The following is a 27,363-nucleotide window of genomic DNA, read 5'->3' on the forward strand; positions in this document are numbered from 1 at the left end:
TAGTAGTTGTTTGCCCCACTGCTCTAAAAATCATCACATCATCACATTTTGTAACATGCTGTACCAATTGCTTCAATGTTGCTCGATGTCTCACTGTGATTGGTTAGCCAATTGGAAGGAAAATATAAACCTATCATTAATAGTTGCTTTCTCAAACTTTTTGCCATTCATTTGCTTCTGTCAATGTCTGCATGTGTTATGATTGGCCACAGCTAACACTTTGGTTTTGACTCTACAGCACTAAATTGAAAATACTAAAAATTATGCGACGAGTAAACATCCTATGATGTGATATAGGAAATTGGTGTAACTGAGCAAACTCTTAAAGTACATTGCCAAGTCTCTTGCAACATTGCTGTCAGCCATTTTGCTAAAGAGTTAGCAGAATTTGAAGGGCAGTAAGCTATTACAGCTCCATTATTTTGATGCTTGTGGGAGTCAACAATCATGCATGAACCATCTTGGTTGATGATGAGAAGCATGGTTCTGCCTGTGGTAACAACTGCATTACACCTTGATTGTAGAGTCGAGGCTAATGTGTCAAACACTGATGCCAGCTGATCTTCACAGTCCTGGCCAAAAACATCAATGCTCTCGCCTATGGAGTTCACAAAGCATTCCATTCCAGCCATACTTACAGCATCTTCCACTGACACATCGACTCCCTCTCCTTCAAAAAGTTCATCATGTATTTCATTACCTCTTTTCATTGCCTTGTACAATGCGTACTTTCACTCCATTGAGAGAACACTGCCATGTGGTGGTAGTAAGTTGTCCTGAAGATAGAGGTAACCAAAGTACAAAGCTATGAATGTACAGGCATTGCTTCCACATCTTCCTGCGATAGCTGACTGACAAAAGTCAGACAGGAAACTCCACTGAAGAACATCAGTAAGGCCAGTTACTGTTTTGCCAACCATAACATTCTCACATGGTCCTGTCTGAGGTAGGACATAGACTGACTGCTGTTGAAGTACTGGTGACTGCTGCAACATTCGGTTAACAGGAGTAGAACCTTGTGGGTGAAAAGGCTGCTGTTGTGACATGATGACAGGAGCAGACACTTGTGTTACAGGTATAGGCTGCTGTTGTGACACAGTGATAGGGGCAGACACTTGTGTTACAGGAACAGGCTGCTGTTGTGACACAGTGACAGGGGTAGACACGTGTGTTACAGGAACAGGCTGCTGTTGTGACATGATGACAGGAGCAGACACTTGTGTCACAGGAACAGGCTGCTGTTGTGACACAGTGACAGGGGTAGACACGTGTGTTACAGGAACAGGCTGCTGTTGTAACATGATGACAGGAGCAGACACTTGTGTTACAGGAATAGGCTGCTGTTGTGACACAGTGACAGGGGCAGACACTTGTGTTACAGGAACAGGCTGCTGTTGTGACATGATGACAGGAGCAAACACTTGTGTGACAGGAATGGGCTGCTGTTGTGACTGGGTGGCAGGAGCAGACACTTGTGTTACAGGAATAGGCTGTTGTTGTGACATGGCGACTGGTTGCTGTTGCAGAACCGAGTGTTGCGATGGGTGGAGGCCTTGTAATTGAGCTGCTTCCTCCTGCAAGACACCAACAGATCTTTTCCTCTTTTGATGATATGTACTCCACCAGCTACAAATTTGTGTCTCTTTAAGGACCTCCAAACCCGTTCTCTCATACAAGCAATTACGGCTTTCGGGTCTGCTCTGACACCAGTTGATGCTTGTCGGTTGTAAAAGGAGATCATTATCTCCTTTTGAGCAAGTGAGAAAACCACCCTCTTGCCAGAGTTCCTCTTTAGCCCAAACCCCTTTGCAGGCAGATAAGGCGTCAGGATCCTATCAGTATCAAGTAGTGATGGGAACTGTATTGGTTCAGGAGCATGATTTATGAACCGTATGCTGTACACATCACCTTGGGAAGAGGTGCTATGAAGCTGCTCATCACTGCCTTGTGGTAATTCAGAGGACACAGATGCACCTGTTGACCCAGCCAAAGGTGAACACCTTGATGAAACTTTGCTAAGATGTTCTTTGGTCTTCTTTGAAACTTTTCCAGTACCAGCCAATGAGCGTGCTATTACTCCTCCTGCATATTCCCCTTCCAAAGGAAATAAAAAGTTTCCAAACAAGGAAATGTCTTTGAAGGTCCCCATTTTCTTGGGAGCTTTGCTTCTATCAATGGACAACTGAAAACAGGAAACATTTTTCATGCTCTGTAGGAGAAAAATAATTATAAAAAGAAATTACTCACATGTCAGCACTAATTGATCTACTATGTTTGCTGTGCAATGACACTAGCACATAAAAATAATTATGGTATAAGATCCTGCACTGTCTTGGTGGCATGATCAAAGCATATTTCAACATTCATTTCAACTTTTGATGCTAACTGCAAACTGTGTTTACATACAGTTACAGTGTGCAAGATGTAAGCATAGTTAAGATTGTCCTAAGAACTTGAATTTCAAACAAATTGTCCCCAACTCACTTGAGTGTTTACAGCTAGAGTAGCACACCAGAAATGTGATAATCACCTTACTTCAAATACATGGGAGGCACAGTGGCCTCATGGTTGGTACGCTCATCTCTGGATCAAGCAGTCTGGGTCCGAGCCCTGGCCAGGGACATTGCGTTGTGTACAAATAGTATATTGTGTACAAGACACTTTACTCTCACACTGCCTCTCTCTGCCCAGGTGAATAAATGGGTACCGGCGAACTTAATGCTGGGGGTAACCCTGTGATGGACTAGCATCCCATCCAGGGGGGAGTAGAAATACTCCTAGTCACTTCATGCTACAGAAACCGGGATAAGCTCTGGCCTGATGGGCCACTTCACTAGTATTTTTTATTTTACTTCAAATACATGCACAAGGTTGTTGATGTTACAAATGTATTTCTTTGTCTTCAACAAACGATTCTCTTCCAGGTCCACTGCCCTGGGTGCTTTTTAAAATCATTACATTATAAAATGATAAACTCTCTTCATCTACATCTACATATTCATCAGGAATATGAAAACAGCTGTAACATACAAAAGTTAAAATTGAGCAAATACACATTATATATTTACCTGCACAAGCTGCCCCAGCTCCTCGCCAGTCTCCAAATCATTGCCAAGACGGACATAACGCACAATCTTGTGGCTAATGTGTGCGAAGTGGGTATCAAGAGCAGTTTTCCCTTCCCCAGCTTCAAAGTTGTTGTATTCCAAAAGATTCAGGTTGAATACCTCGTTCACCTCACAAAGGTAGGCCAGAACAGCAGTATTGTGGTAATGGGGACCATTGTCTGTAGATAGAAGAAGACAAGTAAGAGAAACATGAAGAAGTCAGCATAGAAATATTCATATTATCTTGAACAAGTGACCTCTAGAGAATTTTCATATCCCCAACCTTAATTGACATATACAGTAATCATGTTGTGAGATCCCTTCAAGACCGAGAATTTACATTGTGATTCCCCCTAAATCTGCTCTTCAGTGTAAAAACTTGGCCTGTTACTTATAACATTTACCTTTATGAAGTGAGGAGAGCTACAAGTAAGATGAGAATCCAAATTCTCCTTGGTGCTTTTCATACATTCTCTTAAATTCAATGTGATTTTTGAAAAAATGAGGGATGTAAACAATGTCACCAACCACAGTTTGTGTTACTTAAAAGAGCTTGCGTTGAGCATATGTTGACAAAGGAGGATAAAATAGTCCTGAACAACTAGCAGCAAGTGTAGTCACTTACTGTTATAAATAGGTACAATAACTTGCATATTGAAAGTGTGTGTCCTTAATCATGATAGCACCCCAGAAATTAAGCCCTCCTTGGCAAATGATCACCCCTTTCCCCACTTTTCTACACAGTGCCTATGCTTCAACTAAATTTATACTAGCAGAGTATGAGGACAAGAAAGTATAAAATCTTAGGCAAGCAGTATCAAATTTATGCAAAATAAAAACATCACAGATACGCTGAGCATCATTGAATAAACAGTCCTATTTCCATCATGAAAATAAGCCTGTCCACATTTGAATAAGGATGATCAATTAATGACACCTGGGTTACTTATGTTTGGAAATTATGATTTTTGTAAACAGTAGCCTGGATAAGAAGTGATAAGAACATGTTTATGAATTAAATAAACTTTCATACCAGAAAAGAGGTACACAGCAAAGCCCGGAAAGGTTCTTTCTAGCCAGGTAAAGCACACATCCAATGCACTCTGGGTAAAAAAGGCATCCTGTTTGGTGTCCTCTGACCACAAGTCAAAAACTTCACTGCTCTTCTCATTATCTGAGACTTTTGCAATTACGTAACATCCATGCAAAGAAATACCTCTCTTCCCATACCAGTCCCTCTGGATTTCTCTGCTTCGCTTTCCTAGTTCAAGTTTCATTTTGTAATCAATTATCATGACACACTCTCCAGGCTTCAAATTCTTCAAAACAAACTGGTAGTAGTCACCCTGATGTTTTGTTCGTAGCAAATGTGACAAATAGTCATAATGTACTCCATACAGCTCTGTTAACCTTGGCTTCAGCTCTGTTTTGCTAGCATCTGGAAGCATTTCAATCTCTCTTAATAGAGAGCTGTACATAGTACAGAAGGGTGAAATATCTGCACACATTGCTTTATGGTCTTCTGAGCAGGCATCAAATGCATATGACATGCACAGTTCAAGACAGGGCGAATGTTTTTGTGCCAGTTTCGAAAACTTGGTTTTCAAAAATTTCTGATAAATACGCACATGTTTTATCATGGATGATGCATTCAGAACCGGACACATTGAAGATACCTCGTCAATAAGTGAACACAGTTCATCAAAATTACTGTGGCCAAAATCGTCACAAAGGTTACACAAACCTGCCAGCATCGTGTCCATACGGAAATTGGTGGGCAGGTGGGTGTAAATATATGTCCTCTTGACTCCATTGGGGAATTCCAGGAGGTACTGGTCTACAAGTCCCTTGATTGTATCTTGCCAGTACCTGACTGCTGTTTCCTCACCTTCCACCATAACACTACGGCATGACAATGCCCATGAAACATCATCTCGATAGAGAAATCCAGTTAATTCCTCAAGTACTTGCACACTGACACATTGGCGGGTGAACTTGTACTTGTCTGATGGAACACCTCCACGACCAAAAAGTATGCAATGCACCTTTGCTGCTGTTATGGTTTTTGAGGAACACTGGAAATATCGCTGCAAGGTGGAATAGGAAAAGTCCATGGCAACAATTGACAGAAGCCGTCTTTTCTCATCAGGATAGCTTCGAATCCTGCCTAGATCTTGTGCTGCCTCAACACGGGACTTGAAGATGTCTGAGGTCATGCCACTGAAGGAGATTCTACTGCCTTTCAAACTGCCCCCAATCAGTACTCTCTGCTTCTGTTTAGCAGAATTCAAACGGATAGCTTTGTTTTCAGCTCTGTCTTTGCAACTGCGATATTCAGCTGCAAGTTTACGCAGGAAAAAATCATCAGTGTCAGGCTTTGTCTGGCAAACTTCACCAAATGTTCCCTTCCACTTTCCACTGAGGACCAAATCACTGATAAAGTGAGGAATGTCCTCACTCTTGAAGTGAACAAATTTATTAGCAGAATCTGCCAGAAGATCAATCGTTTTAGCCCTCATTACTTGCTGAGTTCTTTTTTCAACGTTCTTGTAAGGCCTCAGCGGTAGATCTGGAACCTGGACTTGCTTGGATTCTGAAGGCACCATACAAGAACTTGGATTGTCAATGCTGTCATCAAATGGTGGAATGTCAACAATGAAATCGTCAAAATTATTTCCCGGGGCAGAATCATCAAAGCAAACAGTTGGACTGGCTCTTTCTTCCTAAACAGAACCAACAAGGAGAAAATTAATTTCTCGCTATTTCATTTATTGCAGACTGCTAAGCTCAATGTAATGTATGCTCAAAAATTACTTCAAAATATTTCGACTTCATCGTTCAGTAATGTGCAATGATTCGCTTACCTCTAACTTGCTACACTTTTTTTCCAGCACAATTTTTCCTCGGCATGCCAGGCAGATTTTCCTCTTCCTATTTTTGTTTTTAGCAGAGTCGTAGTCGCAGAAGCGAACTTCATCTGGAGCCACAACACGCAAACTGTCCGAAGAAATATCTCCGTGATGCCACATGTCGTGTTTGACACACGCACATTTACCAACGAACACCATTCGCAGACAAAACGACAGCCAGAAGAAGAAACGAAATATAGAATGAAAACTATATACACTATTTATACTATATTCAATATCTACACTATTTACAATATCGACAAGCGAGATTTTTTGAGAGAAAGCCGTGGATATCATCGATCAAAGATGGCGGTCTAGTTGAACTGACTTCGGTAACTTCCGAAAACCTAACTTCCGCACATTCCAATCTTTCGAAACTTCACCGACTAGTAGAACAATAGATTCTATACCATAAAAGGAAGATACTTTGGCTAAAATCGACAGTCTTCGTTAGAAAATCGGGGAAATAATGCTTTGAGCCAATAAGAGAAGCAGAAATTAATTAATTCAATTAAAGGGGGTCACTACTGCTCATGCGTTGCGCACCGCCTCTTTCCTTCTTACGCGATGCGTTACTTAAAGAGAAATCATACCTTGGGCATTAATTCGAAGATTTTGCATATTTTTTTGCTGTCATTGATCTTGCTTTCTGCCTCGCATTGCTAATCAGCTGTATGATGGAAAGAGGATGCTCATTCTCCATATAGTATGAAGAGTGCTAAATTCCCCATCTGTGACTAATCCTTAAAAATACACCCTAAAAAGTAAAGATAATTTTCTGTAAATCATCAACTTGACGAATTCAGCTATTTCTGCCCATTGCTGTAATTAAGTACACAGTCATGCACAAGGTAAACAAAACTTAGCAGGCCTTCTGTGCTTTTCAAAGCAGATTCATACTTTCCACTCTTTGTTTGATGATTTACAACTATATTATAATTATAAAGAAGCTGGCAATAAGGAAACAATAACAAAGAATAAAAGCTTTACCAACAACTGTCATTTCCAGGCCAACCATCACCCTTCTTAACTCCTCAGCAAGCTCTCATAATCTACATTCTCTCATGGCCTTGTATGGTATAACTCTCACTTCAAAACATATGGCTTGTGGTTTCTGCCTTCACCAGCAATCATAAAGATCATTGAGTGTGTTGGAGCAAGTTGCTTCTTCATTTTGTATAAGAAAAAAGAGATGCTCATAGTTCTTAGGAGAAGAGCCACTACCACAAACAATACCAGAAATAGCTGAGCAGTGTGATTCAGAGGATGAGATAGTGGAGGCTGCTTAAAGACCCCTCTCATTTGATGATGTTAAAAGGATATCTGAGGCAACAGTCCAACAAGTTGTGGTTTTCTGTCAGAACTGACAAATTATTTGCAAGTAAATTAAACAATTGTGCAGATAACATAGATCTTGAGGAGGGAAAGGTTAGGGGAAACTGCTTCCTATAAGAAACAGAAAAATTGTAAAGGATTGTGGCCTTGAAATCCATGAAAGTGGAACAATCTCTCAAATATGACCACATGTAGTACACCCAGGTTTAATTGCAGATCCTTGCCACTGGAGCAGGGGTAGGCTATTTTTGTGTGAGAATGGCTGCTCCTGAATTTAGTTTACATTGCCAACAGGTGTATATGAATACTGATTTCCTAGAGGAGGCTGTGGCAAAAGCAGAACTTTTCTTCAAGGAAGTGGTGGTGCCAGAATTAATTACTGGAAATGTGAAAAAGTCAATGCAAGATGTGGCTGCAATGACTGCAATGTCGCATGCTGATGATAGCACTGAGAAGACCCAACTAGATTTCCCTTGTGGAAAATGTGGTTTGGAATGCCCTGAAGAGCCTAAAGAGTTTCATGAAATGAGTGCTGACTGTGAAAGTTGCAACCTGTGGCTTCACTGGCAACGTGTCAACTTAACTGGGAAATAAACGCTCCTCGAAGAGCAGAATGTGGCTTGGATGATAGGGTTGAATAACACTGTCATAAGAATGATAGTTCATTCACCAATACATAACAACAAAACTGCTCAATGCAAGCATCTTCCTCCAGGGAAAATTCCTTATTTTTCTTCAGAAAAGGGGGATAGCAAGGTTTGCTTGATAAGGAAGCAGAAGTTCTGGTATGTTAAAGCCCCTATCTGCAAGGACAGTGTCTCCTGGTTGAAATTTGGATAGGATCTCACTTTCTTTGACAAGTCTTTTTATCACTCTCGCACTTGCTCTCGTGTTGGCCAGAAAATGAGAGGCCTAAGCTCCAATGACAGAGGGGAAAGCCATGTAGACAGAATAACTGTTACAAGATTTATTGACACTCCAAACAATCATTCAAATTGGTTAGTAAGTAATTAAATGAAATAAATCTGTGCTACAGTACAGCCCAAAAATAATGCACACGCAAGAAGTGGCGCAAGAAGTTCTTACGCCGCAAGAACATGCAAACCGCCGCAAGAAGTAAAAATGTTGTGTTTTTGCGGTTTACCCACAAGAACATTCCAAACGCAAGAAGTTGATAGTCTAACCGCAAGAAGCCACAAGAAGTTGAAAATCTAACCGCAAGAAACAGCAAGAACTTATGAATCTTACCACAAGCCACAAGAAGGCACAAGAAGTTGTTGCAGGTCAAACAGTCTGTTCACTTATAAGTGCCATGTTGGTGGTCGAAATGCTCAGCGTTTGTTTGCAATGTTATCCATAAGATATGTCACTGCAGTGGGAAGAGATATATTTCCAACAGCTGAGACCAGATCTGGAGTTATGTTTGCTTATACTGTGAAAATAATATTGAACGCACTCGCGTGTTCATGACACCTACAGGAAAAAAGCCCTTCGATCACTTGAACAGTCTGCTTGCAGATTATGCGACAGTCACAAAACGTTTCCAAGTAATGAAGCTCACGAAGAAACAGTCCACGTAGAAAAATCGTTCAAATCGCACACTGAACCGCTGACTGCATGTGCACTATGATGTTGTAACTTTCTTTAAGAACTTTTTGCAGAGTTAGTATTACAGGTGAAAAGCCCTTGCAGAAAATATATTCTGTGTTTCTAAACAAACGGTAATCAAGGAAACTTGAAAGTCGCCTATGGAAGCGAACTTCATAAATTCTACCCTGTTTGCAATGCGTTTAAACATTACCAGTATAACTATGGTTGTGATAAGCACATAAATGATCTTCTGAACGACGAAATCTCATGAGTTTGCCTTATGCATTCCCCTTATTTCAAAGAGAATCCCATTGAACGAAATCTTTCAAGACAGCATGCACTGATAACAATCATGTTGTTGTGACGCCTTGAATTTGCATAAACTCTTCAAACATTACTGATGCATGAAAAGTCACATTTTTGTCATGCATGCATGTAGTCCTGTGCTTGTTTTCGCCGACTGAGAAACTTGCTTGTTTCAAAATTTGGGTTACACTTGGAAGCTACTTCCCAGTAAATATTTTTTTTTAACCTTTGTTCCGGACAGAAAAAGCCATTTCAAATAAGCTCATTTCGTGCTGCTATCACACCGCGGGTCTGGGACTCCGGGACACATCGTAATAATAATTGTAAACAGTAAAATTTCCTCCATGTCACCAAAAAGCAAAACAAAGTGAACCTAGTATCTAATTCAGAACCAACCGATAAAAAATGTACTGTTACTAAACTGATGAAAATAATTATAAACCAACAAAAAGCCAAACGCCTTATCTCTGTCTCCATCTGTAAAGTTATTTTGAGACACTCTCGATTCACAGGTTGCTTGGGACGTGACCAAAATCTTCCCACTGTCAGTGAAAATCTACCGACTGATTTATCCGTGAACGAAAACTCTCTCCAAGGACGACCTCAACAGTGTTTAGACTTAATACAGCTTACACTTTAGAGCTTATAATATTAGTCACATCGTTAAGAAGCTTCCCAAGATCTCTTGTGTAACGGTAGCCGTATACGTAGTAAGGTCGATGATTTGTTTATTAGTCGGTACGGATGAGAATCAACTTCTTCTTCTGTTATATTTGTTTACGTTTTGATGGATTGAAATACAGCGTTGTAGAACATGTAAACTGCAGCTCATGCCGATCAACGAATTCGAAGTTTCATCAAACGCACATCTGTTCATTACTTTTTCTTTGGCCGTTCCCAGGGATCGGTCCAAATTCGAATTAAGTTAGACTCATGAAAAGTTCATTGTCTGAACTGAACTTTAGAGTTTAAATTGTCAAGAGTTAAGAATTTGTCGTTTTAATGCTTCTTATGGTAGTGCTAGTTCTGTTTTTTTCGTTGTGTCTGTTAGTTGTGTTTTTTAGAACCCGTCGCCAAGACGGTACTGTCTTGATACGGATTTTCACGTGCTAAGATGTTAGTGCAAAGAAGTTCTTGCGGTTTTAACTCCTAACTGCAAAGAAGTTCTTGCGTCTTGCAGGATCTAAGCGCAAGCGACCCGCAACAAGCCGCAAGAAGTTGACGGATTGCGGACGCAAAAAGAAGTTCTTGCGCATGCATTATTTTTGGGCTGTACTGTATCTATACTTTGTTGATACATTATATTAATTAGGCTGATCTATATTTTTATTGCAACTATCCAACCTTCTGGTTGTTGTGATTTTATCTCAGGTTCTTAGTGTGACCCTATTATGTTATGTTACCCCAGTCTGTCCTCTCCCCTAAGAATAATCACCACGTTTGATAAATTGGCTTGTGCTTTGATGTATAAAATTAACATACTAAGTTAAAGTACACAACTTTGCAACACCCTGTCAGGTAAAACTGCCCAGCGCTTTTGCGTTTTTTTAAATTTCAGTTAAATATCCTCAGTTTAGTTACATTAAGTAACACTAATTTTTCACAATATAATGTTAAACAGGCAACACTTGCAAGATTAAAAACTTGAAGATTAACAACAAGCCACTCATATCTTTACAAGAAACTTGATGAGTTTGGTAAAGACCATAGGAAAAGCATTTGTGAAGCTGTTGTCCACCAAAGGCAATACATGGCCAATAAGAGGTGTCTAGGTAGTGCAGAACAGCCCCAGTGCTCTCAAGCAGACAGTGATGGGCTTCCAATTTTTGTAAGCTTGTAGAACATTGATGTGTGAGGCGGGTTAGGTGTTTGGCAAAACCATAGGTTGGTCATGTCACCAATATAGTTGTGCTGGTGGAGTTCTTTAACTAATTGTTGTCCCCTTAGGGATGTCTCTACAACCATAGGACATTCAAGGGGTTTGTAGTGTTTAAGGTTGTCTAACTGGATTTGTCCTTCAATAATTTTATATTCAGTGTTTAAGACAACCATTTGCATCCCCTTGTCTGCTTTTTTAAGATTGATGTCGGGATCTTCTTGTGTTTTTAATGCCTTTCATTCCATGTTAGACAGATTATTCTTATGTTTTGAACTTGTATTTCAGCAAGTTGAACTTTAATCTCTTCTAAGTAGCTTTCAGGAGCCACCGATGGTTGAACTGGCAGAATCCAGTTTGATTTCACATGGAAAGGATGCAGTTCATTGTCTTCTCCATGTAAAATGTATTGTAAGCACATTCTTCTAGCGAAGTGGTAAAAGTCCTTCAAAAGATGGGGCCTTATTTGTGTTTCTTTTTCTCTTGGTGTGTGGATTAGTTTGGTCATTTGTAAGCACTGGTCATTTCTGTTTGTGCATGTAATTAATCGTTTCAATCATTTTTTCTGCATTCTTTTCTGCATACGAGCCAAGTGGCCCATCAGGCCAGAGCTTATCCTGGTTTCTGTAGCATGAAGTGACTAGGAATAATTCTTCTCCCCCCTGGATAGGATGTTAGTTCATTACAGGGTTAGCCCCAGCATTAGATTTGCAGGTACCACTTCATACACCTAGGTTTAGAGGGGCACTGTGAATGTAAAGTGGGGTTCTGAACACTGCAACACCATGAAAAAATTTAACAAACACCGCATCACCACAAGAAAAGTTAGCAAAACAGCGTCACCGCAACACATATTTTTAGTCCCATGATTCGTTCATCTACACTTAAAATAATACTTCTATACCTCAACAATTTTCCTCGAAATAAACACATCACAACACTTTTCATTGTGCATATGTCAATACTGCTGATGCCTGTAAAGCAGTTTTCTTGCTCTTGTGAAGAAACCTTGCATGAAGCAAAGCGGATGAAGAAAAAAGAGAGGAGCCTTGAGAGATGGCCTTTACCCCCAGATCCCTCTCTTCTTTTACTTTGCTCACTTTTCTTGGTGTATGAACCCACTGAATGAAGCCCTATCATGACTGAAAGCATTGCTTTCCGGAGCTTGCTGTGTTTGTGTTCGATATCAATAGTCGTTTGAAGAAATAGAAGGTCAAGTAAGTTACAGGACCTCGGAGCGGGTATACACCGGTATCACAATGACCTATAGACGAAGCCGAATAGCAAAAGGAAAAAAATGGTAAACTTGTGTAATTTACAAAGCTTCCTTAGCTGAGAAAGCCTTCTTTCTTCCCTGCTGACGGAACATCTGAATATATTTTGTGGCTGGTAGTTTTCAAAACCTTTTCCTTTTTTCACAGAAAAAAACTGCGCTGTCAATAATACATTATATTCAGCCTTGGTTTTTCCAGAATTTCCAGGATTGTTTCTGTCCTCGCTTCTCAAGGTGTCTACTGAACACTGAGCTCCAGGTGGCAGAGGTCGAGTTACTTGTCAAGTTACGTATAAATGAAAACAGCTTCGGATTGGTAGCTGAAGCATATTGAAGATTGACTAGAAAGTGATGGTCTGTATTTTGTTACAAATTATTAAACTCAATGGTACGTGTTTGTCATAAATTAGCCAGGACTAACAAAGTTTACATGCTAAATTTAGGTCAAATTTAGGTTTGGGAAAGGTAAATCAAAAAACCCCAGCACCACAAACAATTTCATTTCACCGAACACTGTAGCGGGAAAAACAGAAACATTGCACACCCTAGGGTTTGAGATCACCGCAACACCGCAAGTTGAGATTTTATTCCCCGCATCATCGCAATAAAAAACATCAACACTGCAACACCGCAAATCCCCATGTCCCCCTCACCACTCGATCCAGAGACAAGCACACTGATCAAGAGGCCACCGTGCCTCCAACAAAATGGTGTATAAGGTCAAATCTTAGTTGATATAAACTTTCATATAAAATTTTCTATTCAAATGGCAAATAAAGCAACAGCAATTGCAGGTGTTGTTGCCAAAAAGGGAATATTAGTCTCTATCAATAACAGTTTGGCGAACCAGTTAAATAGGGCTTACTTTCAATAGGTGAATAGATTAAGTATGGAGAGTGCTATTTGCCATTTTTATATACATTTCAAGAAATTGCTATCATTGTTAGTAATAGAAAACAGGAGAAAAGTGGAAAAACTCTTTGAATTTTGGCAGAAATTAAAGCTCTAAATATTCTATGTGATTGATAGTAACTGAATTACTATTGATTTTCTTAGAAACGATAATGTCAGAACATACTTAATGTATATATAGCTCATTAGGAACATTTCTCAAACTCTTTATACATGTACTTGTAACTGTATATTGCAAGAGCTACATTGACATAATTTGAAGTATCTGAATTTGAATGAAGAGATTTATAGATAGCTACATTAAGCATTGGATATGTTAACAATTAAACGGTCCACTGATCCTTTTCAATTCTTAGTGTTTCAGTCTATGGAGCTGCACTGAAATCAATGTTGACATGAGTACATAAGGAGATGTTAAAATTTTTGTTGACCCTGAAGCTTTGGGCACCTTTCTTTGCTTAAAGCTCCTTTAGTAACATATGCAGAGCTAGCTCTGTATGTTGACTGCTTGAGGTTACCCTCTTAGTGCCTTTAGAAAAAAATGGTGTTTTAAAACTGACTGTCAGATAAAACAGTCTTTTAGTGACCAGCTTCCTTGGTCAGGATTGCAGGATATTTTGCCCTGAGGTTTTGTTTACTAAGTTATGGATCTCAAGTACTTTCATCTCAGTCCATAACATGGAAAACAAACTTAGCAGATATCTAGCCATCTTGACCTCACACTTGTTTAGTCAAAGTCTAGTTTATGAATAGTTTAGTGCAAAACCCATGATATTCAATGAACCAGATGTATATGCTGTATTATTAAATGGTTTGAATTTATCCTCTGTTACAAAATTAGAAAGGAACATTCATCATTCAGCTAGTTTTAAAACCATAGCATTACATAGGTCTGTGAATTATCAGCAAGCAATTCCAAATTATGTGAATCATCCTGGTCATCTAATATTTCAGCGAAAGAACCAAAGTTCTCCAAATCATGAGTGTTAATCGAAAGATTCAATGATGAATCATCCCACAATTGTCCCCGTTCAGACGGAATAGAATCTTATTCATGAATAGCTTCATTCTCTACACCTGGAAGTTCTGTAGTTGTGTCAATACCTCCAAAAATGTCACTAAGTGTATGAATAATGGCACAGCATACTTCTGTCTCCAAATTTCAACAATCTCAGTCACATCCTTTAAGCTGAAAATCAAATGGCAATTTTGCACAATTTGATTGATGTGAAAGGAGTTAAACTCAAGCAAAATGTTTGGGCATGTGAACATTGAGTGGAGATTAACCTGATTGGATAACTCTTTGTGGTATTCTAGGGGCTTATTTTGCAACATTTTCCTTGACGTAGTAGAAACCATTCTTGTCTGGCTGCTTGTATCACTGACATACTCACCAATGGTTAATTCTGGAATGTTGTCAATGTGGTGGGTCCATAAATCAGGACAGGTGCCACTTCTACACTTGCACATTTCTGCACAGATGTCACAAAGTGTGTGTTGATGAACACGGTGCATTCTGGGTCAAAAGTCATTTTGAGCCCATTTCCATTTGATTGCAGAAGCATAAACATCTCGGCTCAAGTGAGCACAAGAGGATTTTTCGAGTCCTGGTATTCAGGCATTTAAAATTCATATGGGTATCAATACTTTGTCACCGTTCTTGAAAGAGGCTACAAGAGAATCCCTTATTGGCCATTATAAAGGAAAAACGGCTGTTGTGGATGCTTCTCGTTCGCTGCATAAGGCTTTGACAATAAGTGTTCAACGAACTGGTCCGGCTGAAAGGTGCAAGAAAGCAGCTGAATAGTGATGTTGATAAATTTTGTCATTTTAACTCCCTCGACTGCTTGTAACATTTTTCTTTACCATGCCAGTTACTTAAGAGTGATTTATCTTGATTAATTTTGATTTACAATGGCCACAGTTATCTTGGTATTTGCACAGGATATTTGGAACTTTTTCTTTATCGTGGAGTAAAACCATTTGTTGTGTTTGATGATTTCCCACTTCCTGCAAAGTTCAGTAAACAACAAGGTAAAGGGTAAGCTAATAGCAAGAGAAACCTTGAAGAACAACTATAGCACATTCCCTCATAAGCTTAATTTTGCACCAAATGTAAGCTTGTAGCTTGCCTAAAAGCTTCTACTGAGGTGTTAGATTTTTGCACCTTGGTTTCTTACATCAAGCTTAGTGTTAAGTTATTTTAGCTTTGCTTCCCTTGTAAATATCCAAAACTTTACCCCTAGAAAGCAAGAAGAACTTATGGAAAAAACCACAGTCTTGGAAAGAGAAGGGAAAAGAGAACAGGTGTGGAAATTGAAAGGACAGGCTGTTAAAGTTGCCTACAAACATATTTCTGGTTTTATTGTGGTACGGTGAAGTTTACTTCTCCTACTTCTCATAATTCCTGAAATGGCATGTGTCCATCGCATCCTAATTTTAAAAGCTCAATTTTAGGTCACAGCATTGAGGTTTTTATGATTGTTTTTCTTTCCATAGGTTTGTGTTCAGAGGGAGATTCCAAATATTGTCTCTCCATATGAAGCCGATGCTCAACTGGTACTTTTAGTGTCAGAAGGATATGCTGAATTATCTGTTTAAAAAATTATTTAAAAATTGCTTTCAAAGGATACTGTCCACAAGCTTGGTTTCCTTTCATTCCTTCACTGTCCTCCTGTTCACGAAGAGGTTGAACCTTCTTTTTCTTAGCACAGTGCAACCCCGATATAACGATCCTCGATATGACAATATCCCCAATATAACGATGAATATGCTATGTCCCGGCAAATGTATGGGACAGAACCCCGATAGAATGATCTTCAATATAAAGATATTCCCGATATAACAATGTGAATTGAGTGGACCAAGCGTAAAATCTTCCCTGATATTACAGTATCAGTACACAGTTACAATTTAAATAAAAATTGAATTTAATACAATAACATTATGGTAATCGAGTACAGTAATCTGTAACGTTTCTGTCAACAGCTTTCAGTCTACGATGCCCCTTTATCCTCCTTGTCATTTAATAGTTCACTCAATTTTAGTATCTTTGACTCCTTCTTGTGATCAAATGTATACGTCGCTGGGATTTCAAGGCCGATGCCTTTGTTTCTGCGTTTTCCTGTAACTTTAACGGAAGTCTGCCCACCATGTTTCAAAAATAAATGAAAGATTTGTGACAGTGTCAGTGGCAGGTGGCCGACGATGACTTGCTTGCGCTCTCTTTTGCCCTCCATTTTATGGCAACAGCATGAGTATCGTGAGGATTATTTGGTTCGTGCTGTGGCAAAATAAAACAAAATAATTTTTTTTATTATTGACAAAATACAAGGTAATTTGGCTTAAAAACATGGCCAAACATGATCTTTGCTTTTATCTTTGCCTTCTGCTAATCTTGATATCGCAAAGTGGATAAACCTACCTCACAGTCAAGAACTTCACCAATGGCTGCGTCCCAAATGTCCTTGTATTCGTGGTACCATCGAATGCAAGACTTGAATGAATATGTACATTTGTCCATGATGTTTTGATTTTTCTCTCGTCAAAAGTTTGCAGTCAAATAATCCAAAGCTAATATTGCATTGTATTGCAGCTTACAGCTCAGCGTGTGAGAAACTGCCTACCGCATCAAGAAATGACATGGGTGATCCTTTCATTGAGCCCCAATGCTTCCAGTCCTCTGTTAAGAATTAAATAAGTTTTGAAGTATGGCTTTGTTTTCTAAACTAAATATTAAAGAAAGGTCATATCGCACACCATTCCTTCAATCTTAGATGACACAACAGTAAACATGTGTTACAGTACTGTGGTACACTTAGTCACGGAGAGCTACACTAAACAGTGACTTAAAGATGTCAAGCAGAGAGAAAGTCAATGAAATTCCTGTTCAGAAACGCGGTGCAAAGAAAGCCACTGCGAAGAAGAAGAGCAGTCGAAGAGTTTTGAGTTTGGAAGAGAAGTATAAAGTTGTGAAGGCAATTAACAGTGGAAAGAAACAAGCCGAAGTTGCACGGTCTTTTGACCCCCCCTTTATCTCAATCAACTGTTGCGACTATTGTGCGGACTAAAAAGGAGATCATAAGCGCCTATGAGGGAGGCCTGTACAAGGACAAGCGCAAGAGAATGAAGCAGCCATCTTACCCTGATGTGGAAAAAGCTCTAGCAGAATGGTTTAAAAAAGTGCGAAGCATTAATGTCCCAGTCAATGGACTGCTTTTGGCAGAGAAGGCTCGCTACTTTGCAGAGCAATTCGGTTACGAAAATTTCAAAGCAAGCAATGGATTTTTAGATAGATTTAAAGAAAGGCAAGGTATCACAGACCAGAATGTTTGCGGTGAAGAAAAAAGTGTTGACTCCAGTGTAGTGAACACATGGGCAGAACGTCTTCCAGATATTTGCCGTAGCTACGAGCCCAGAGATTGATGTAATGCAGATGAGACAGGCCTTCTGTGGAAAGCAACTTCAACACAAACCCTCCATTTTAAAGGACAAGAGTGCAGTCGGGGAAAGAAGAGTAAAGAACGTGTTACTGTTCTTGTAGTGTGCAACCAAGACGGAACAGACAAGCTACCCCTGTTAGTTATCAGGAAATACACCAAACCCCGGTGCTTCAGGGGAAGCAATATGGATTTGATTCCAGTGACCTATAAATCACAAAAGAAGGCATGGATAGACAGTGCTTTATTCGAAGAATGGGTTCGAAAAATTGATCGGAAGATGAAAGCGGCAAACCGGCATATCCTGCTGTTCATCAATTGCACTGCACACATGTCAGTCAATGGTCTCACAAACATGCGATTGATATTTTTCCCACCAAGCTGTACAAGTAGACTTCAGCCTGCAGACCAGGGTATTATTCAGAACCTGAAGGTCTCCTACCGCCAGGCAATGATTCGAAGAATGCTGCAGTATTTGGATGAGGATCAGCCCATCAAAGCGATAGATCTTAAGGATGCTACTTTTATGCTAGCCAAAGCGTGGGACAACGTGAGCCCTGACACTATCCAAAACTGTTGGAGAAAGGCCGGATTTCCAGGCGTGGTGGTTGAGCCAATGCAGGACCCATTTGACCCAGACAAGGAAAGCGTAGAAGAAGGTGGAGAATCTAGTTTATGGAGAAGGGTAGTCCAGCAGTATCCCTCCCTGGCAGATGTGTCATTCAGCCAGTTTGCATCTCTAGACCAAGATGTTACCACAGAAAATCAAATGACAGAAAATGACGCGGAAAGGGAGGCTTTGGAGGCAGTCCAACCAGTTGCGCATGCTAGCTCTCAACGGGACGAGTCCGACTGATGATGATATATCAGTGATTGAACCTATGCCCCTAACTCTTGTGCAAGTTACTGAAGCTGTCAAGGCAGTAAGAGATTTTATTATTACGTTGGACGGATCAGGCTTATGTTCTCTGGTGTATTAGAGATAGTTAAAGCAATTGTAGCTAAAGAAAAATTAATTACAATACAATTCCATACAACACAATGTATTAGTTCTGGTAAACAACAAACATCCATATCATCACTAAATGAAGTTGAATAACATGTCATGAGCATGGTACTGCTCTTGAGACCAAGACCTTCTACACAGTGCATGGAAGCCCTAAAACAAAACCACTGACAGGGAGAGTCCAGTAGTGATCAGTCATACAACAATAGCCTTGATTTTTTATCATTGTCCTCACTGACCAATTTAATTTATTAGTCATATTAAGATTGAGCCTCTCCGATAATTAAACAAAGATATTTATCAATCAACTTCATTTTAGCACAGGATACATAACTTTGTGGGTTTGACATTCAAGCTATTATAGCTCAGTGCCTTGTAAGGAGTACTTAAGTACTTAAATGCTTTTAATGTCACATAGCTTGCTGTGTATATCACTATGAATATGTTTGAAGTATGACCTTAGGCTTTCTTCATATCATAATATAACCAGGCCTTGGCTGAACAAAGAGTGGATCACTCTATCCACTGAATATATCGCAATCAAGTGGATAAAATGTACTCTGCTGGATAGCAACATACCTACCAAGTTACCCACTCTTTGAACAACTGGGGCCAGGTGTTTATTTCTAATTAAGGACAGGATTGTCAATTCAAAAGAGACTATAAAATAGAAGGAAGTGTTTGTGTAAGTAACTGTAGTATCTCAAAATGAAGGCATGTAACACAATCCTTCCATGCTTGTTTTCACAAGAAAAAGGTAGATACCTGATGGCTTGGGCAAATCATGGCAAATATTGGACTTTCAAAAGGATCCTCTGGATTAGTGAAAGACATGTTGACAAAATACTGTCCTCTCGGGGTTTCTGCGTGATCATCTATGGGAAGTGTTGCCCTAGGACACCCACATAGAATTTTCAAAAGTGTCAAATTTGAAGATGCACCATCACAGAGCACAATGGCCACTCTAAAGCCAAATGCAGTAAATGCCTTTAGGTATAGCATAAAGAACTCTTGTAGGATGTTAGAATCCATGGAACTGGGGACAAGGAAGTAAGGGCCAATCATGTCATATCCTGAGGTCAGGTCCCTCCAAAGAAACCGCACAATATAACTGGCCTTTTGGCACCCACTCTGGATAGCTGATGTGTAGACATCATGCAAGATGGGTAACTCATCTGGTGTCATGGTAAAGCCAGAAATGCCACCACCTTTCAGATTCCATGCTACCTTCATCTGAACCTAAAATAAGAAATTTGGAAATTATTTGTAATAAGCAGTTCCAGACAATGTAGAAAAAAGCTGAACAAAAGTTCTCTACTATGGTGTACTTACATACCCTTTTGTATGGTAGGGCAATTTATATTGTCATTATGTTTGCAAATCTTTTTAGTACTGTAGGTACTTCTGAACTTGAGAACAATTTTATTTGTAAATATTTAGATGGAATCAACTAGAAATATTAAGGGCAAAAGGATTAAATTGCACTCACACATCTCCATTATTATTTTTATGTTATAAGATGTTGTTTGGTACCATAAATCAAAGTCCTTTACCTTCACTTCATCCCACATCATAACTCCAATTCCAAGAGGCTGGGGGTGCCCATCACTTTCCCTCAGTCTTTGGTAAGCCTGAAACTTTCCTTGCTGGCTTTGAAAATAATGAAGATCAATTCCAGGTTTCTCAGCACCATCCTTTAAAACTCTCTTTAGTACTTTCGTACATGGAAGCTGAAGTATGCTGAGGTTGTGCAGTGCCTCGTAAGCTGAAGGACTTCGGTTATATATAGCAAGAGCTGAAAATGACATGTTTGCACATAAAATGTTTAGAAAAAATCTTCTTATAACAGGTAAAATCACCAACTGATTTTCATGTGGAGTGAACTCGAGGTTACATCAACACAAGAGTAACTGTCTGGTCATAAAAAAGGGACATGGGCAAAATACATGTAGCTCATAAGGTGTACACAGCTGATAGCCATTCAGGCTATAAGCTGAGAATGATAATAATCCTGAATTTTTACACAATGTCTTTAGGACCTGACAGCCTTTACTATATGTAGGGAGCCAGTCAGAGCATACTCTTGGTCCTGACTTGGATAAACATAGTCAATAGTAATTATAATGTTATGATCACTTACCAAGCCTGATTGTGGCCAGTGACCATCTGTTTCCTTTTTTCCCAGTTTCTGTAAAAGAAAAAAAACTCACATAAATGTGAATGTATTTACTTATCACATAATAATTTGAGCAAGAGGGGAAGCTTGCTTTATGCCTTTTACTAGAGCATTATTCGTAAGCACCTCACATAACCATTCATAAACAACACTACCTGTGGAAGAAATAAACAGTCTACTCAAAGCCCTTTTAGGTATTCAGTTGTCAATTACAAGAACCATATAGGGTTTATTTTGTACATTGCTACAAATGGTTACACTCATTATCAATGGCATAAACAAAAATCAACAACTGAAAAAATTTTGACTACTACATTACCAATTCTTAACCATTTCCTTGGTTCAAGGCTGTCATGAGCACACTTGTTAAACAAGGGATCCTCAAAATTGTTGTGCTTGTTAACCACATGATTCATAAAGGCCTTAAACTTTGCCCAAATAACTCTACCATTTCTACTGAATGTAGATGTAGCACTCCAGTGAAGATGTCATTCGCATGATTTTATCCAGGCTGCCAGCTCCTCGCACCCTTTTGTTTTTGCTATTTTGGAGAGAACTTTACGAATTTCTGCGAAGACAAAGTAAAAATGTGGTGAAATGATTATATATCAAAGTTCACAGACAACCTTGCATAACTTGCATCAAGATATGCAAAGATCTTTTTATAAAGAACACCATAAACCTCATTTGGGCTGGGACAAATTTAGTTACAAGTACACACTGGAGAAATACTAGCTTAAATATATTCATTGTAATCTACACATAGTACTTTGACCTATGTTATTAGCTGCATGTAACTGAGACAAATTAACAAAACAAAAAATCATTTTTACTTTTCTTGAGATGCCAGATGTCAAAGTAGTGGACACTGTGACTAAGAACAGTTTTCACGTGGCTAGCAATGGAGACGTGTCGGTCGGATATAAATGTACCAATAGTGAGGCCATAGGTGATTAAAAACTCCATGCACTGCTTGAAGGCAAGGAATTCTATTGCTGGGCTGCTTCCTGCTTGGTTCCTCTAGAGAAACATTTTCAGACAAACATATATTTTATGTAAGAATAAGAAGTTAAGTTACTAATACAAGTGATAAAATGGTACCATTGTAATTCCAACTAGGTTGTAATACTATAAACACCATTCACGGTATAATTTCTGACCAGATGATAATAAGGGAGTAGAAATATTAACTTTTCCAATCCAGGAAGGGTTCTTTTCACATAACCATCCTGTTTCATTGACAGGAATAAACTTGTCATAAATGCCATAAATTAAGCCACAATTTCCGCTCTTAAACCACAACAATGAATCTGTATATAATAATAATAATTTGTCACTATAAGGATAAAAGTGATAAATAAAAAAATGAATTTTTACCTGAACAAGAGAGAAATGGATTATCATTGGGACAGTACAGCACAAAATAGTGTACGCCCCAAACTTTTCACTATGGCCCATGCTGTCGTGCTGACCATCTCCTGCAATGGTAATACCAGTTCAGAGGGACTTCAACTTTTCAAGCATCTGACTCAGGTATTTTTGCCAATAAAGATAGATCAATGGGAAAAGCTTGGTCTGAAAAAAAACATACCAAACAGCATGATCAGCTAAGAGTAAACTATACTGTATTGAATTCTTGTACTCTTTTGTAATGTGTAGTACTGTGCCCCTTTAAAAAAAAAAGAAGAAAACCCAGTTTACCCATTTCGCTACACCATATCATGTAGTTATATTGCATTTTTCAGAACCTTTGAAAGATTAAAAACGGACATCTAGTGGCATGACATGCTTAAACTTATGCTGCATGAAGACCTATAGTCTGAGTGTATTTTGAACTTACCCTTTGATACTTAAAGTACATGTTGAGGGAGACACAACCAAGACCCATGTGCAAAAACATCTTGAAAACCTTGGTTGCAGAACTTCCAGCAAGGAGAATTGACAGTGATAGGAGAAAGTTGCCTGCTGGTATTTTCAGACCTGGTATCTGGGGCTGGCTGTATCAGATGTCCTCTTTATTGCATTTTGGATTGTTGCAGTATGTTCTCACAATCGCCTGTGTCCCATTTCCACTGGCCTCTACAGTAGGATTATCTGCCTTGCAGGTGCGGCACAAATTGAATAGAAGAAGCAGCTGACTGAGGAAGACAATATGCTTTGGCTCTGTTCTGATGTTGGTGTTCTTGACTGACAACCTATAATAGATTTAAAATTCATTAACTGTAATAATTATGGAAACTATAACAATATACCGGTATGTAAAAATGTTCTCCTAAGACCACCAGTCATATAGCCAAACCACAAGTGTCATACTGTAACCAAAAACACTTATTTCATGAAATATCTGGACTGCCCCCTTCCAGTGTCATACCATGTCGTATTAAACTGCCAGTACTTATTACTATCATTATTATTATGACAATGATGATGATGATGATGATAACGATGATTATTATTATTTTAATATAATACGTTTATTTATTATAAAAAATATTACCGATTAAATTTTCCCCCACTATCCTCATCTGTTTCTGTTACAGTGGTTTCTGTTTCTTCTTCTGTCTTGGTTTCGAAGACAGAGCCATCCTCATCTTCACCCTCTTCTTCCTGTGCACTGTCTCCTTCACCTGTGTAACCTGCACCATCATCATCATCCTTTTCTCCGACATTCTTTTCTCTATCTGCCTCAACTTGAGGGGATTCTTGATCATTTCCTAGAGAGAGAAAAAATAAAGTTCATACCAAAATCATAGAGAAAAAGAGTAGGCATATCAACTGACACCAGAAGTACACTTCTGCTGACACCAAATAAAAGGGAAAGTGAGGAGTAGGAAGTAGGAAGAAGTTACCACACATTTCGTTATTTACACAAATCAGCTGATACACCATGCAATAACAAACACTGCATTCACCTTCAATGCGGTAGTTTGATCGTCGATTTGACAGTTTCGACTTCTTCACTTTGTCGTCCAACGACACAATTCTGTTTTTTAGTTTTCGCACTGTATTTTGCAAAACAGTGCAGTTGCTGCAACCTGTACCTTCCACAGGATCCAGTGCTTTTTGGACTACAGTCTTGATCACTTCTGCGTGCTGCTCATCGACACATTCATTAAGTTCCGATACTTCAACTTCGGGCGACTCGATGATTTTATGCTCTCCAGAGCATGCCATTGTAGACTGAACTGTGGTGGTGGATGTTTCAGTCACCCTCACGGGTTTTGCTCTTTTAGCAATGGGTTCTCCTTGTGGTGACTGATCTGAGCAAGCAGCCTTCTGAGTTGCCATTGCTGCTTTAATACCCTAGGAAAACACAAGTGTTGTCAATAAGGAAGACTTGAAAATCAAAAGACAAAAAGTTGAAAGGTGTGATAATCAATGACTCACCATGCGCTTCTCCTGCTTTGAAGGTTTTTCTATCGCGTCTTCCTTTCCAATTGTGTGGATTGTTGGAAACACACAACAACCAAACTCATCCTTACGAAGCCTGCATGGCCTTGATTTCCCTCCTGGCTCACTGAGGACAAATCTCCATTCAAAATCCTCAGGTTTGAAGTGCATGGAGCATATCACCAAGCGCTTCAATGGCTGCCACTTCGCTCTCTTCTGTTTGACAAAATCTACCCACTTCTTCCTTCACCTCTTTGCTTCCGGACGATCGTCCTCGAAAAATGGAATCACGTGCAGCGATATACCTTGAACGTCGTCTTTTTGGTTGCTGCAACCAGCAGCAACGCAAATCGTAGGCATTTCCTTTGCACGCAATCGAGAAACTACAAGTGAAGATAAGTGAAATTATGTGGATTTCACTGAGATCGCGGGAAATAGGTTCTGGAATTGACGTCACTAGTCCCATTCCTTACAATTGTTGCTTCACTTGGACTTGAATAATACGAAGATTTATTTAAGAGAGAAACATTTTTAGGGCTTAGGTGCACTTTAAGACTTATTCATTCAGTGGGATTGACGGTTTCGAATAAAGAAGTTGTGCCGTCTTTGTTTGTTTGTGCTATATAATTGTTTAAGGGAAAGTCTAAATATATAACAAAGCACTTAATGTATGGTCCCTCGGGAAACTAGTTAGTTTTGTTTTCCCTCGGGTCCTGATGTTTCCCTCGCCTTCATCTCAAGAAACATCAGGATTCTCTGGAAAACAAAACTAACTGTTTCCCTCGGGACCATACATTAAGTGTATAATATTCTGCTACATACATACATACATACCTCACTTTATTTACCCTCGGATTTCAGAGTAGCTTATGCAGCTAATATCTCCGAGCATTTAACCATCAGATGAGAGATAGACCACCACATCAAGAACTACGTCCCCTACTCTTTTCGATTAGTGTGTGGGTTCTTTTACGTCCCACAGAATTAATTTTTGAAGAGTTGTGAGACGGGGCCTACGGTTTATCGTCCTTTTCCGAGAAGACTAGAAAGTCTAACCATTTGCAGATGTCATTACAAAGGCAGCACTTTCTCCTCAATTATTTAAAGACCCTGAGTGTTGGTCCGGCTGGGGTTTGAACCTGCGACCTCCTGCACGCTAGTCCGGTGCATTACCACTGAGCTAACCAGTCGGCGGTTAGCTGAATGGAATTCAAACAAAATGAGTCTCCTAGGTCTTTTTTAACTACTTACTGTTCACACGTGGTTTAAGCTTTGAATAAACTTGTAATAAGACATGTTTTACCAATATCTCAATGCCTGCCTGGAGGTTTCAAATATCACTACCTGCTGTAATTTCAATTGCAGGAGTAGAAAAGAACAATGACGATGCACAAAGAGTTTTGAGACATAAATCGAATAACTGGGACAGTCCCACTGACATTGTATGAACAGAAACTGGACTTGGGCTAGAAAGACTCCCTAGGACATACACAAAAAAATGAAAGATATTGGGATTCTGAAATTAAAGAATCTAGAGCAAAACGCAGATGCACCTCGGCATGATTGACATGTATTAAGACATTCAGCTAATGTACTATGTTTTCATTCTCTCATCCAATAGATTTAAAACTGAATGAACATTCCGAAATGTTCTATAGTGGGGAACCAGTTGTACTGCCTCATTTAAAAAGTAAATATTGGTATTTTTGGATCTTACATGTATTTGAGGCTGGAAGGACTACTTGAAACAAGCATAAATGCACAAGCAACATGAGCAGATGTAGTTAAGTAACATGCTTTAATTAGTAACTTTTGTTCCACAAACTCCTATCAGAAGTAACTCTTGATCATTTCACTACTTGTTGAAGAAATCCACAAACAAATTGCACACTGAAGATGTTTATTCTGTTACTCATCCTTCCATCGGTTTGGTACAGCTGAAAGTTACAAATGTAAAGCTTGCGACTCGAACAAATATTGAATTACAAAAAAAACAATACAAATGAGCGACCACTTACATATTTTTGGGCATCTTCAGGCCTAATCAAGATGTCAACATTGAGAAAGTAAAAGGTGAAGGTAAAAGCAAACTTTCTGCCTACACACAAAACAACGTACATCAAAACTGCTAAGAGCACATGGTCGCAGAAATCACGTGACCCGCCCAAGGGGGGTACAGAGGGGCACGGTAAGGCAAACTGTCTCTAACACTACTCTTCTGTGTCTGTTGCTCAAAATGACACTTGTGTCATGAAAATCAGCTGCAAGCTACAATTGCATTATGCTAACATGGTGGCCTACCAAACAAAAAAGAAAGTCTCTCCTGGTAGGCTCTGCTGGAAAGCTTGAACTCTCCATTGTCCTGTCTTACATATTTCTTTGGAGACCAAGAAACAAAAAAGCACATTTAAGAGGAAAACAAACTTTGTGCCCCTCACCAAAAGAGTTAAGATATTGGTCCCAGTTTTTGGGAAAATGCTGTCTTTTGAAGTCTTCTTCCTGTAGGTAAAGCCACCCCTTTTTAAACTCTCCTTTGTTCTCAAACAAATATTTGTGACCTCGCACAACCCCAATTTAGCACCCAGAAAGAAAAAGCACCTTTGTAGAAATTCACTTCTTGGAAAAAAAAATCACATCTGCTGACACTAATAATGTGAGACTTGATTCCCAACTGGATCAAGCACGGAAACCCAGAAAGCACGAGGGCTACATTTGATACTACATTATCTTTACATTGTAATTAGGAACATCAATCATGCCTCGTTCGAAAAAGTATGTATAGTATTTTAAAAAGATCGAATTTTTATCTCACCTGCAACTCTAATCATCGTTGCTGCCATCATCATTACTTCACTCCCATTGGTTCTGCTGTACCCTTTGACAACTTTAGTAATTTTTTTAGTTGGAACGATACTCGTCAATCCGATATAAAGTAAAATAACCCATACTTGGGTACTCTTTGTAAATTTCTTAGAGACATTTGATTGCAAATGACTACAGTAACAATGATAGACACATGAAAGCACAGGTGAAATAAAGTTGGT

General features: G+C 39.2%; 1 protein-coding gene and 2 pseudogenes across 3 annotated transcripts; all 3 read right to left on the bottom strand.

Annotated features, from left to right (window-relative positions):
* Positions 1–710: 710 nt before the first annotated feature.
* Positions 711–6,455, bottom strand: LOC149099118 (uncharacterized; annotated as a pseudogene). The gene is made up of 4 exons (XR_016203758.1): positions 5,972–6,455; positions 4,141–5,830; positions 3,069–3,286; positions 711–2,209 (listed from the first exon to the last, which is right to left on the bottom strand). The product of XR_016203758.1 is annotated as an uncharacterized LOC149099118 (transcript).
* A 13,042-nt stretch (positions 6,456–19,497) lies between these two features.
* On the bottom strand, positions 19,498–20,324 carry LOC149099119 (uncharacterized). Its single transcript, XM_089276758.1, has 2 exons — positions 20,307–20,324; positions 19,498–19,992 (listed from the first exon to the last, which is right to left on the bottom strand). Exons 1-2 carry the CDS (start codon positions 20,322–20,324, stop codon positions 19,498–19,500), a joined length of 513 nt encoding a protein of 170 aa, XP_089132884.1.
* A 1,135-nt stretch (positions 20,325–21,459) lies between these two features.
* Positions 21,460–24,490, bottom strand: LOC110069324 (uncharacterized; annotated as a pseudogene). Its single transcript, XR_016203434.1, has 6 exons — positions 24,317–24,490; positions 23,971–24,232; positions 23,427–23,643; positions 22,770–23,124; positions 22,307–22,504; positions 21,460–21,949 (listed from the first exon to the last, which is right to left on the bottom strand). The product of XR_016203434.1 is annotated as an uncharacterized LOC110069324 (transcript).
* Positions 24,491–27,363: the final 2,873 nt, after the last annotated feature.

This window comes from Orbicella faveolata, unplaced genomic scaffold (assembly GCF_042242905.1).
Source record: "Orbicella faveolata isolate gen_17 unplaced genomic scaffold, um_ofav_v1 contig_46, whole genome shotgun sequence".
Taxonomy (NCBI): domain Eukaryota; kingdom Metazoa; phylum Cnidaria; class Anthozoa; order Scleractinia; family Merulinidae; genus Orbicella; species Orbicella faveolata.